Below are 12,921 nucleotides of genomic sequence, written 5' to 3' on the forward strand. Positions count from 1 at the left end.
TTTTCATTATGTACAATTTTGTGTATAAAGTGAGTTAATATTTTCAATAGCAGATGATTTCAAATTTGCATCATCTAATTGTGCACGAAATGTCAATTGGCGGGCATTCTAAATCACATGCGCTGGTCCCCTTCTGCCGTGAGCTCTCTTACCTATTCCCAATCTCTTCTCTCCAGAGAGGGTGGGAGGGTGATGCTCTGGGAAGCATTGCCCAAACCACACATCTTGAACACCAGAAATATGTACATGTCAACCCAGAGGCGTCCTCACCTGGCAAGCCATGTGCATTGCATTCTGAGTTTACCGTGGAGAGAGTGGCTCTGGGGATCAGAGGATGGAAGGGAAGAAGGCTGGGCAAGGGGAACAAACCATAACTAGGGGAAAAGGTCAACAGACTGAGAAAAATCCTCCTAGTGGGCAGAGGGAGCCCAGGAGCAGATACTCTGAGGCTGCAGGCACTGGCTCCCTGTCCCTCCCTCAGGCAGGTAGATAGATTGCACGATAAGGGATCTGGCCCCATCTTGGCTTACAGGGCTGGCTCACCTGTCTCCCTGTCGCCTCCTCCCTTAGCCTTAATCCCCAAATGCGATTGGGATCAGAGTGTCTCTGACACTCCTGTTATCTCCTCCCTGGATTCCTGCTCCTCAAGGTCAGGCTCCTCCTCTGGTCTTGGCCCTACTCCCAACCTGGGCCAAGGTAAGCCTCTTCCTTCCAGATGGCTGCCTAGCAACCTCCCTGCTCCCATGCCCAGAGTTGGGCATTATGGTTGCTGCCTTGGGAAATGGATTTTTTCTCCTACTGCACCATAACTCCTACCCAGGTGCTCACAGCAGCTGCCAACAACCTCAGCTGGGTCCTTACCAGATTTGATGACCTCAATAGATACTGAAAAGAGTGTGCAGGCCGTGACTAGAGGCATAAACAGATGCTCCAGCTCCTGTCCACCCGCCCCCAACCCCACCCCGCTTTGAGATGAATTCCCGTGTGATGTGTGGTACAGTTTCTGTGCTGGGAGACGATACCTCCTGGGCACAAGTCCTTGTTAATTTTCAATGCTCCTCCATTGTCTGATGGAGAAAGGACACTGGGGGAAAATGAGGCAATTCCAGCTCTGGCTCAGCTGTGTCAGAACCTGGACAGAGAAACCTCCAGGCATCGAGTGAGTCCCTTCCCTAAGAAGCAGTCAGCAGATGACAACTCCCTCCATCAGGGCAAACCTCAGTGGGAAGGCATGGCGGGTGGCCAGGTGCCCCGTGGGTGTCTGTAACCTAAGAAAATAATGGAAAGAGCACTGGCTGGGGGGGGGCAGGACCCCCGTGTTCTGGTACTAGCTCTGCCTCCGACCAGATAGGGGTTCAGGCACTACTTGTGTTACCTCTGGGTATTTAATTTCCCTTTCCTCATCTAAAAATTAAGTGGATCTAAAATTCCTTTTCACTCTGGTGTTCTAATATTCTAACATTCCTTCTGTGCTTTTATGGTTTGAATATCGAGGCACAAAAAAAAAAAAAAAAAAAAGAATATCGAGGCACTTGCCAGTGAGGACCCTGGGCCAAGCCCCCAGTGGAGCGAGAGTCACTAAATGCCCTGGCAGGCAATTCATGTAACAAGGGTAGAGCACCAAGCCTCCCAAGGGCCAGTTTACACTTATCCCCCAATCTCTCCCTCTTCCCTTCTCCCCTCCTCCTGCTGCTCCCCAGGAATGTGCAGAAACTCAAAGCCACCCCAGACTTGCCCATCTGGAAAGCTGATTATGGCTCCTTCACCTCTATGTGTCCTTCCAGGGATTAGTAGCTAAGACTCCTCCGAGAGATGGAAATCATCACCTTCCCTGAACGCCTCCTCCAAAACTTCTCTCCTTCCTCTGCTGCGTGTAATCACTCTCGCCCCCACTCTCTGCTCTGCCCCAGTTCCAGATATAGAAGATGCCCATAAAAGCTGGGGGGGGGGGGCAGGTGCCAGAGGGCAGAGTGTTCACTAAGGACATCCAAGGACACAGGGATGGGGGTTGCAGAAAGGGAGAAAGACAAGGAAGGAGAGGCAGGGAAAAACCACCCCCCCCCCCCGATTCTGCAGGGTCCCCATTGGCAGGACACTGGCATGGGGTTGGGGTGCAAGAGTCTAAATGATCTATTCCCGAGAATTTTGCGTCAGGACCCCGCTCCAGGGCAAGGGCTATCTTCTCTGTACCCTCTCTGGACACTCATACCTCCAGAGTTATGTAAGTGGCACCACTCTGAATCCAGAGGATAATCATATCAGAAGAGCCCCAGTCTGTCCCTCCCCCATGGCACGGTGCCTGGCACAGGTAGGGGCACATATAAACCCATACTTCCTGCGTGTCCATCTGTAGGAGAGATGCTCCAGACCCCAGGAGCCATGACCTGTGCCCTTCTCTTCAGGCTTCTCCTACTTATGGCCCTGGTAGTCCCCTCCCCAGGCAAAGGCCTCGGTCCCACATCTCGCCTGCGTTATTCCAGGTTCCTAGATCCGTCCAACGTCATTTTCCTGCGCTGGGACTTTGACCTTGAGGCTGAGATCATCACTTTTGAGCTGCAGGTCCGGACAGCTGGCTGGGTGGGCTTGGGTGTCACAAATCGTAACACCAGAACGGGGAGCGATCTGGTTGTTGGAGGAGTCCTGCCCGACGGCAACGTCTATTTCTCGGTAAGTCTGAGGGTGGCCCCCTTCCATGGATGAAGGTCCCTTGCTGAGTTGAGGATGGCTCTGAGTCCAGGAAGGATCCACATTTTCCAAACATATCCAGGCCCATGCCCAGAACACCAGCTGACTGCTGACCTCTCCCTACAGAAATGGTCCTTTGGAGAGTTTCCAAACTAGGCCTTCCAGGCTCCATGGTCCTAAGGTGCTAAGAAATGGAATCACCGGACTGAGGGAGTCCTGCACCACTAAATGCAAGGCAATGGGGGAGAGTCCATGTTATTGATGACCCAGTCCCCAGCCCTAATTCCCATTAGGCTCAGTCAGGTGGGCCGCAGCATAAAATGGTCTAATAACCACAGCAGCAGCTACAATAATAATAGCTTAAAATTGTCACGTAGTTTTTTATCAACCAAGCGTTGCTCCCAAATCTCTGCATGTTAAACCTAGCAACCTCACTACGAGGTGGATGATTATTACCCCATTCTACGGATGAAGAAGCAGCTTGCCCATCTCCCAATCTCACCCATCGGATCTGCATTTATAGGGGGAAGTATCAATGTCATGAGCCACAACAGAGGACAAATAGCATAGAGAGTTCAGAGGGTGAGTGAACTTTCAAGGCTGGAGATGCAGGAACGCTAGGATTTATGGACTTGAAATCTGGAACAGGAGCAGTGAAGCAAGGTCAAGGGGTGAAACCCTATCAGACACTGTCCACCTCTCTGCCCCAGGGATCCACCCTGACATCATGCTCTGTCCCAGGAGCAAAGTACAAAATAAAGAAGACCTGGGTCCTGCTAACTTAGTAGCTTGGGTTGCTAAAGGGAACAGCTGCTCTGAAGTCATGACCACAGGGGTTTCCTGTTCTTTCTCTTTGATCTTCACTGGACCCCAGGATCAGCACCTGGTAGATGAAGACACCCTGGAGGAGGACGGGAGCCAGGATGCTGAGCTGCAGGGGCTGACGGAGGATGCTGTCTACACCACCATGCGCTTCTCCAGGCCCTTCCGCTCCTGTGACCCTCACGACCAAGACATTACGGTAAAACAGTAAGGGGAGAAAGCACCCAATCCTAAGCAGCTTTTCCTTCTGGGGAGGTTCAGGCACCACCAATCTGGTATATGCATGTGTCTCAGGCAGCAGTCACAGTTCCCAGGGGTCCTGTCCCTCTCTGCCTTTCCATTGTGCTCCCTTCCAAATCCACAAGCCCACTGATTAAGCACCCACCTCAACCTCCCCTGGGTTCCCCTCTCCAAGAACCTTGCCTCATTTCCCTGAACGTTAGGGTGTCATTTCCCAGATGTGGACACAGGCATCGAGAAGGGATGTCCTTGCTCAAAGTTTCCAGCAAGTTGGCCTCTGGGGTAGAACTAGAACCCGACTAGTTCTGACCTCCAGTTGGAAGCTCTTTCTGTTCCACTGTGTAGATGTGAGCAAGTGGCTTGTGTCAGTTCTTGGGTGTGGATATGTGCAAAGTGCTGCTCATGGGCAGCACCTCAATGCCGCTGACATCCCTAGAGTGACACCATGAGGGTGCTGGCCACTTATGGCCTGGATGACACTCTGAAGCTGGACCGGGACCGTACTTTTGTCAAGTCAATCTTCTTGCTACAAATAGTCCACCCTGATGACCTTGACATTCCTGAAGATACCATCATCCATGACCTGGAGATCACTGATGTAAGAGGCCCCCGCCCCACTCAGCCACCTCAAAGCCTCCTTCCCATGTTCCCACTCAATCCAGACCCTACTCTGGCACCCAATACCCAGTATGTTCCTTGAATCGAGGTAAATGTGACTTCCCCCAGCCCCCTGAGGACGCCAAGTGGGCCTGTCCCTTCCCCGGCTTCTCTGAGAGCTCATTTCCAACCCAGCTCAGTCTCTGTGTCCTTCTCCAGTTCCTCATTCCAGAGGATGACACCACGTATGCCTGCACCTTCCTCCCTCTCCCCATTGTTAGCAAGAAGCATCACATCTTCAAGGTATGGGGAACCAGACATGGACAAGGTAGTGAGCACAGCCAACTGAGAAGGGATGGTGTTCAGGAAATTTTGAGAGGAAGCTGGAGAGAAGTAGCCAGGAGAATATGGGGGCCAAGTCAGATTTGGTGGGGGAGGGGGGTTCATGCTTTCCTGAGCCCAGAACTGTAGCTCCCAACACTCTTCTAACCAAGCCCCACAATGCAGCAGAGATTTCGATGGAGGTCATCAATTAGTGTTTCCAAAGAGCAAAGTCTTGAGCCCTACTTTGGACCCAGAATCGTACTCATGGCCTAGGAGGAAGTTCAGGCTTGGCGGACAGGGCCAAAGGCTGCCAGGTCAGTGAATTTTGGCTAGAGGGAACTCCAACTTGATCGCCTGATTTCACAGTTGAGGGATTTCAAATTTGGATCTTACAATAACTAGCAAATGTGTGGGAGTCATTTTTTTCTTTAGAGCAGGATCCAATGAGGCCTGTGCTCAGATACAGTGAACTGGTGAGGTTATTAAGGGAAATTCAGAAGTCTTGGGGATTGTCTCAGCTAGATTCGGTATGTCACACACTCAGGGAAGGAGTTTAAAAGGGTAGGGGCTGAAAGAGAAGTCAGACAGACCTGGGGGTAAGTGATGGTTTGGGGAAGAAAAACAGAACAAATGGAGAAGGAAGAGAAACAGAAATGGGGAATGGGTGTAGTTTTATTTGGGGCAAAGGAGTGGGGGGATAGGACTTGACATAGATCTTGACCATGCTCTGCCCTCCTTCTCTCACCCAGTTTGAGCCCAAGATGGTGGAGCATGATGAGACAATGGTGCATCACATCCTGGTGTATGCCTGTGGCAATGCCAGCGTTCTACCCACCGGCATCAGTGACTGCTATGGAGCTGACCCTGCCTTCTCCCTCTGCTCACAGGTCATCGTAGGCTGGGCTGTCGGGGGCACAGTGAGTCCTGAGATGAGGGAAATAGGTGGCTAAGGGGGTGCATGGTGTCAGGAGACTGGGATTGCTGGACTGATGGAGAACCAGGAGGCAGGGGAGGTCTGGGATGAGGGCCAGAAAACATAGGCAGGTCCTGGCCCCTGCACCTAGCACCTGGCCCTCCTTGCTGCCAAACCTTCCTCCATCCAACAGAGTTACCAGTTTCCAGATGATGTGGGTGTCTCTCTTGGGACCCCCTTGGACCCCCAGTGGATCCGACTGGAGATTCACTACAGCAATTTTCACAACCTTCCTGGTGAGCATCTAGAACATTTTTGGAGGAAGAGCTGGTGCGGCTGGCTGATGCTTTTAGGTGTTGGGAAGGTGCTGTGGGAAGCACACAGGCTCGTCTTGGTCACAGCCCTGTCTCAGCTTTCCTGGGTCTCTCGCTCCCACATTGTGATCAGCTCTCTTGCCTTCTGTCACTGTTCCATTCTGCACCAGGTGTGTATGACTCCTCGGGGATCCGATTATACTACACCGCACAGCTGCGCAAATACGACATGGGAGTCCTCCAGCTGGGCTTCTTCACTTTCCCCATCCACTTCATACCCCCGGGCGCAGAGTCCTTCCTGTCCTATGGGCTGTGCAAGACGGAGAAGTTTGAGGAGGTGAGGCTGGGGTGGGGGGGCACATCCTTCCTGAAGTTTCTTGTTTCCCATCACAGATCTGGGCTGGTCCATAAGCACACACAGCCTGAGCCTGGGACTTGGCGAATGGCCAACAGCCTAGCCTGGTGCTCGGGAAAACTGCTAACCTGGATCCTGCAAGGGAAGGAAGGAGTTGGGCTTTGGGAGTTGGAGGGTGGGGCAGGAGGAGGGTCTAGGAGGGCTCAGTAAGAATGAAAGAGGCTTGTGTCGGTCATAAGAGGAAGGTATTCCATATTAAGGGGGCAAATCAAGGAGCAGGGCAAGACGAGAGTTCCTAACAAACCAGATGGGTCTCCTCCCTATCACAGATGAATGGGGCCCCAGTGCCTGACATACAGGTGTACGGCTACCTGCTCCACACCCACCTGGCTGGCCGCGCTCTGCAGGCTGTGCAATACAGGTAAGGGAAGGCGTGGACTTGAAGCTTTCCCATCGGCATGTGGGAACAAATTTGAGGATAGTTATTTATTCTGCAGCATAGGGTTATGCTTGGTTGGGAGTAAGGAAGAACTAGAACTATCCCTAGAGTAGAGGTGACCAGAATAAGACTGTGGAAGGAGCTTCTTTTGTTTTATGGGCAACCTGTGCCCCCAGCATGAGCTCATACACTGCCTCGTTCCCTCTAGAAATGGGACACAGCTCCAAACAATCTGCAAAGATGATTCCTATGACTTCAATCTGCAGGAGACTCGGGATTTACCAAATCGAGTGGAGATCAAACCGGTGGGAGCCTGCTGGGAGGCAGGACTGGAGTCGGGGTGGGGAGGCAGGATGGGAGCTCATCACTGTTAGCCAAGGGAGCTCTAAGGCTGTCACCAGTCCTTCCGTGTCTTACTGTCAGCCTTCGTGTTTCACTCTCAATAGGGAGATGAGCTGCTGGTAGAGTGTCACTACCAGACACTGGACCGGGACTCCTTGACTTTTGTAAGTACCTCCCTTCCCGTCACAGTCAAGGACGAAGCCTCAGAATAGAGCCCATCCCTGGCTTTGGCTATTGAGTGACTCTGATTATTCCAGATGAAGCCCTTTTCTTCCTCCAATGGTGTTAGCCATTCACATGGGGATTTCATATTCTCACACCCCGGTGGTTGTAAGATGGGTGCAAGGATCCCCTACTTTCTCTGTTGATGACCCACTAAGACCCCGGACAGACAGCATGTCAGAGTGACACAGAGCATGGACTTTTGGTCTCCTTGCCTGTTTTTTTTTTTTTTTTTAAGATTTTATTTATTTATTCATGAGAGAGGCAGACACACAGGCTGAGGGAGAAGCAGGTTCCTTGCAGTGAGCCTGATGTGGAACCCGATTCCAGGACTCCGGGATCACGACCCCAGCCAAAGGCAGGCACTCAACCACTGAGCCACCCTGGAGTCCCTTCTTGCCTGGCTTTGAATGTCAACATAATCATTGGTAGCTTTCTAACCTTAGACAAGTTATTCAATCTCTTTATGCCTCAGTTTTCTAATTCATACAAGAACTAATAACAGTATCTCGTAAGATTGTTGTGAGAGTTGATTAACCTACGTAAAGCATCTAGATCATTGCCTGACTTGTAGTGAATTCTCAATTAGAGTTAACCACTGTTGTGATGGTCTACAAGGAACACCACCCCTTTGGAGTGCCAAGAGTGGTTCAGTGCTCATAGGATTCCAAAGGGGTTGCATGCTGTTGAGGAAGAAACTACAGCCATATATGCTATTATCATGTGAGGTAGAAAGTGATACATACCGTAAGAGACAAATGGGGATAATGCAGGAGGGGAGTCACAGGGAAAAACCATAAGGTCCCACTGCGGTGAACTGAACATGTGACATATTTGAGTAGGTCATGCTTTAGGACATGTGGAGATGGGGAATCCTGGAGAAACTCAAAAGGGAGTGGCTTTTTCAGGAAACTCAATATCTTCTCTCATCTCCTCAACCATTTTATCTTCTCAAACCAGAGCAAAGGCCGTGGCAATGTAGGGGACAGGACAGATATATGGGATATTGCTTAGGAAATAATATCAGTGATTACCAATTGGAGGGAGAGGAAGGGAGAGGAAAGAGTGGGTAAGAAGTGGAAGTAACCATCAGGCAGCTGGTTGTAGGTTCAGGGAAAAGGAAAATGGCATCATTGGCACAATGACCACCTGCCCTATTTTCTGCCTGCCTTCTTCCCAACTCTCTGCTTGCCTTAGTAACTTTGTGTTCCATCTCTTTCTCCCTCTTCTTCCCCAGGGGGGTCCCAGCACCATTAATGAGATGTGCCTCATCTTCCTCTTCTACTATCCCCGAAACAACATCTCCAGCTGCATGGGGTACCCTGACATCATCCATGTGGCCCATGAGCTGGGGGAGGAGGTATCAGAGTGAGTCATCCTGGAAGATGAGACCTTCAAGTGTGTGTGGGAGGGGTCTTGGGGAAGATCGGGAAAGGAAGAAAAGGAAGACCACCTACTCCCCCCTACACTAGTGAGTCAGGATTCCTTGGTGGGCTGCCTTGTTGGCGCCAACCATCCTAACCCTGGCTTCTGTCGATGTCTGACTCTCAAAGCCCTGACATAAGACAAAATAGCATCCCTCCCATACCACTAAGGTCATTCAGAAAAGCAGATAAGAACAGATCTCTAAAAGTTAGATCACTTATGTATAGATTCCTCGTCTGCCTTTTTCTCATGTGCTCTCTGACTCAGTCAAAACTGTTTACTTTCAAGTAATAACCCTTAATTATTTAGAGGTGAAGGTTGTCTCTGAGATTCGATGAAAGCCCTGAAACTCCTTTCCAAGGAAAAGGCACTTTTGTGCAGACACACCCATTTCACACACAATTTCAGGGCCTTTACAAGTTCCCTGAAGTCATTCCATCCAGGACTTTATGACCTCCAGATTAAGAACTACGTCTTTAAAGAGTCAGGACTTGCTCTTTTTCACTTTAGAAAAATTCTCATCTTTGAGTTTTGCTATTTCTCTTTCTGCCAGAATCATGGTTGTCTTCTTGAGTTGTGAGGCATTCCTTTTGGCTCTTGTTGACACGGAAATAATGTTAACAAACATGAGGGCATTTTGTCAAAGATTTGAGTGGATCCTAGCCTATCATGTGTTCCCCCTGCCCACGGCAGCTCCATGGAGGGCATGATGGCCATGAACAATGTTGAGTGGACTCCAGAGAACATTAAGAAGGCTGAGAAAGCCTGCAAGGACGCCCAGCAGATGGTGATAATAAAGACCATCGATGTGAGTGTCCCAGGAGCCAGCACCCTCTCAGGGCTGGGGATGGAGGGGTTTGGGATGGTGTAGGGCCAGGCCAGGAAAAGAAAGGAGGAGGCTGGTGAACTACAAAGGTGGGAATACTGGGTCAGGGAAGGAGTGGCTGGGGAGTAGAAAGATGGACTGATGCTGTTCTGGAGTGGGGTGGCTGGAGTCTCCCAGCTAGTTTGTGAGGCTGCAGGGACTGGGGATCACCAAGTAAGTGTGGAAGAAAGGAAATGAGTCGGGGAGGCTTCTGCTTTTACCCATTTTCTCCCATTTCCCTTGCCCTGCAGGAGGTGGTGGAAAATACGACAGGCTGGATTCCAGAAATCATCCCTACTACTCGGGGACCCTGCTTGGAGTCCTCTGGAGGCAAAGTGGAACCCCAGGACAAAACCCCTGCAGGTTTCAGGGCTGCACCAGTGGGCCTCTCAAGCTCCAGCACTGCTACCCTGAGGTGCCTCCCTCTGGCTGCCCTCTTGTTTGGGCAGGGGGCTCTTTCTTGGCTTCTTGCCACCCTGAAGGTTGGAGTCTGATACTGTATCCTCATGTCAAATACTCAGGTTCCACTCTGCTCAGCCTTCCCCTTAATATCAAATACAGAAACTCCCTCTGCTTGGGCTCACCAAAGACCCTGACTGTCCCCCTTCCCAATATCAGGCCACAACATTGTAGGCCTGGGTGATTGCACTTGTTCCATAAAGGCTCTTCCTTCCATGCTCAGGGATGCAATTCATCTTTTAAAGCTTTAGAAACAATAATGAGACCACATGTTTTCTGACAAAATCTGGATTCAAGGCTGGCTCACTCTCTGAGAAGCCTGATGCTCCAGCTTACCTAAGGGGATGCCACCTGGGGAGATGGGGGCTGCAAGCCCTCCTTTGCCCATGCTGACCCTAAAGGGGGCTCCTGTTTCTCTTTTCTTATGGCATTTTTTTGTCCAGCCTTCCCTATGAGGCAGAGGCAGCAAGCCACATGTGTGATTTGTAGTAAAGGGAGAGGCTCTGTTTATAGGGGACAAAGTTCAAGACAACAGATTAAATAGAATTCAAACCGCTTCCTGTTGCCATCTCCTTCCTTTGAGCCTTTGGCCCAGGGAGGCAGCTGGGAGGTCTCTTGAATGGCTCAGTATAAGGCATCCAGAGGGCATTTGAGGACCCGGTTGCCAAAAGGCAACACTGAAAGCAGTCCTTGGTCTCCTCACCTGTGCCTCTACCATCAGATGATTTTCACCTATCCCACCAAGTATGACATTCTCAACACTCAAGTCATGAGGGGTCAAGAGGCTAATTGGCAGGGCAGGCTGAATTGGGCTCTGAAAAAGTCAAGACCAAGGTGGAGAGGGGCAATCCATAACTCTGCAGGGGATGTCAAGAAGGTTCACATGGACAGAGTAGGGAATAGACCCAAATGGTTTGTGGAGTCAGGTTGCAATTTGCAACCACAATCGACAAGAAAGGGGTATTGGTCATGGCTGCTCTGGGCTTCTGGGGGGCACTTCTGTTTTCTAAGATTGAGAACCTGTGTGGTGCTTTTGAGACTTAAAGTCACCATGCTACTTTATGAATTGCCTTGCTCATTGTTCATGTGCAAGGGACCCCTACTCTGGCTATCCCAAGGTGTTTAGAGGAATCATAATCATAATTATAACCCCTTGAAACCAGGGATCTGGCCTCTGTAAATTGTTAACCACTGCTTGAGGGGACCAGCCTTGATTGAACATCATAGCCCTGCTTCCTAGCAGAATAAGCTCTGGGCTTGGTGAGGTATGTGCCAGACACTGAGCCCATTACATGTGCTGAAACTTCTGGAGAATTCTGGAGGCTCCGTTCAAAGATTATGCAACATCTTCAGTGTTCACATTCAGCTCCTGCAGTCTTAGTCTTGGATATTTTTAATGCTTGGGGCCACTTCTGGGCCTTGTAATGTGTGAGCAGAGGGACTTGCTATCCTTAAATCAAAGAGGTTTTTCAAAGTTTATGATTATGGAAAGACCTAGTTTCACCTGAAGCCAGAGGACTGTGTGTGCTCGCAGTTGAGTATCTCTGTGGTCCCACCATTCAAGGAAAATGGAGGGTTTCCTTTTGATCCTCAAACATGCTTGATGCCGTTTGGCAGCTGTGTGAAGTACGCGAATTACTCTACAGCATGAGGAAACACGCAGATAAAGATGAGATGCAGATAGAAGCATAAAACAACGAGCACAGACCACTTTTGTCTTTGCCTTGTCAAGTCTGACATTTCTATTCCAATATTCTGTATTACTCCAAGGCCCCCAAGCAAATTCTTTCAACTTCAACCTCCCAGGTTAAAACAAAAACCAAACACCCTTTCTGGCTGGGTTTCAAAAGCCAACCCTCAGTGTACACAGCAGCCTTACCGTCCCGTCTACCCTGGCAGGTTCAAGCTACCGAGGCAGCCGCCCCCAGGTTCTGTGCCAGAATTTCCCAAGTCTCCCTTTGCCCAGCTCACAGCCCAGTGTGGGACCTAAGCACCTCTGATTTCCTTTGTGTTCCCTTGAATTTCTTGTTCTTATTTAGCCTTCCTTCTTTCATTTTACTTTTCTTTCCATCTCCTGACTTCAGCATGTAGTGATCATGCACATATTTGCTGAGCACCATCTGTGTGCTTGACATTAGGTTAGAACAGGAACCACTGAAATGAATAAAAACTGGGACAAGCACCCCTTGTGGGGCTATGGTCAAGTTTCTACAAACCCCTCAATGGTCATTTTTTCCCTTCCCACATGATCCATCTCTGAGGGTTTCCCAGTGCCACTGAGCATTTCCTCCCCAACTACCTAGAGAGAGGAACTCTCTATCAACCTATACAGAATGATATTTCTATAGGTAAAAGGGATGCATTTACATCATACATATACTAGACAGAGAGCTCAGACCAGTACTTCTGGGGAAATGTTTTAAAACATTCATACTTAGGGGCAGCCTGGGTAGCTCGGCAGTTGGGCTTCTGCCTTTGGCCCTGGGCATGATCCAGGAGTCCCAGGATCGAGTCCTGTATTGGGCTCCCTGCATGGAGCCCACTTCTCTCTCTGCCTAGACTCTGCCTCTCTGTGTGTCTCTCATGAATAAATAAATAAAACTTAAAAAAAATCGTACTTAGGGTAGGAGACTTGATGAGATACCTTCAGGCTTTTTGCAACTCACAAGCTGTGACTGCAGTTTCTTAGTTGCCTAATGACACACTGCAGGAGGAAGGGGCTCAACGTTGAGGTGGGAAGAGATGGACCTCAACTTCCTGAACATTCTGTCCTTGGGGCTGCCACCCCTTAGCCCTGAGAGGTCGACTCTAAGTGACTGAGAATATAGTTCCTTCTTCATCTCACCTCCTCTACTAGAAACCCCATGTAAATAAGAGGGTAAATAAAGGATTTATTCCCTCATTATTTTTTGTCTGTGG

The 12,921-nt window shown here is 49.9% G+C and overlaps 1 protein-coding gene across 1 annotated transcript; it reads left to right on the forward strand.

The window, feature by feature from the left end:
* Positions 1–2,379: 2,379 nt before the first annotated feature.
* On the forward strand, positions 2,380–10,524 carry LOC112907018 (putative DBH-like monooxygenase protein 2). Its single transcript, XM_025982182.2, has 13 exons — positions 2,380–2,667; positions 3,560–3,706; positions 4,184–4,345; positions 4,564–4,647; positions 5,418–5,585; positions 5,775–5,877; positions 6,066–6,232; positions 6,580–6,671; positions 6,898–6,994; positions 7,136–7,195; positions 8,491–8,621; positions 9,372–9,486; positions 9,795–10,524. Exons 1-13 carry the CDS (start codon positions 2,380–2,382, stop codon positions 10,035–10,037), a joined length of 1,857 nt encoding a protein of 618 aa, XP_025837967.2. The 3' UTR covers positions 10,038–10,524.
* Positions 10,525–12,921: the final 2,397 nt, after the last annotated feature.

The sequence above is a fragment of the Vulpes vulpes genome, chromosome 7 (assembly GCF_048418805.1).
Source record: "Vulpes vulpes isolate BD-2025 chromosome 7, VulVul3, whole genome shotgun sequence".
Lineage (NCBI taxonomy): Eukaryota > Metazoa > Chordata > Mammalia > Carnivora > Canidae > Vulpes > Vulpes vulpes.

What these genes read in the sequence shown, in the direction of transcription:
- LOC112907018 (XM_025982182.2), top strand. Translation starts at nt 2,380, where the DNA reads ATGACCTGTGCCCTTCTCTTCAGGCTTCTCCTACTTATGGCCCTGGTA. An exon ending in ATGACCTGGAGATCACTGAT is followed by an intron (nt 4,346 to 4,563) that starts GTAAGAGGCCCC and finishes GTCCTTCTCCAG; the next exon opens with TTCCTCATTCCAGAGGATGA. An exon ending in CTGGGGGAGGAGGTATCAGA is followed by an intron (nt 8,622 to 9,371) that starts GTGAGTCATCCT and finishes TGCCCACGGCAG; the next exon opens with CTCCATGGAGGGCATGATGG.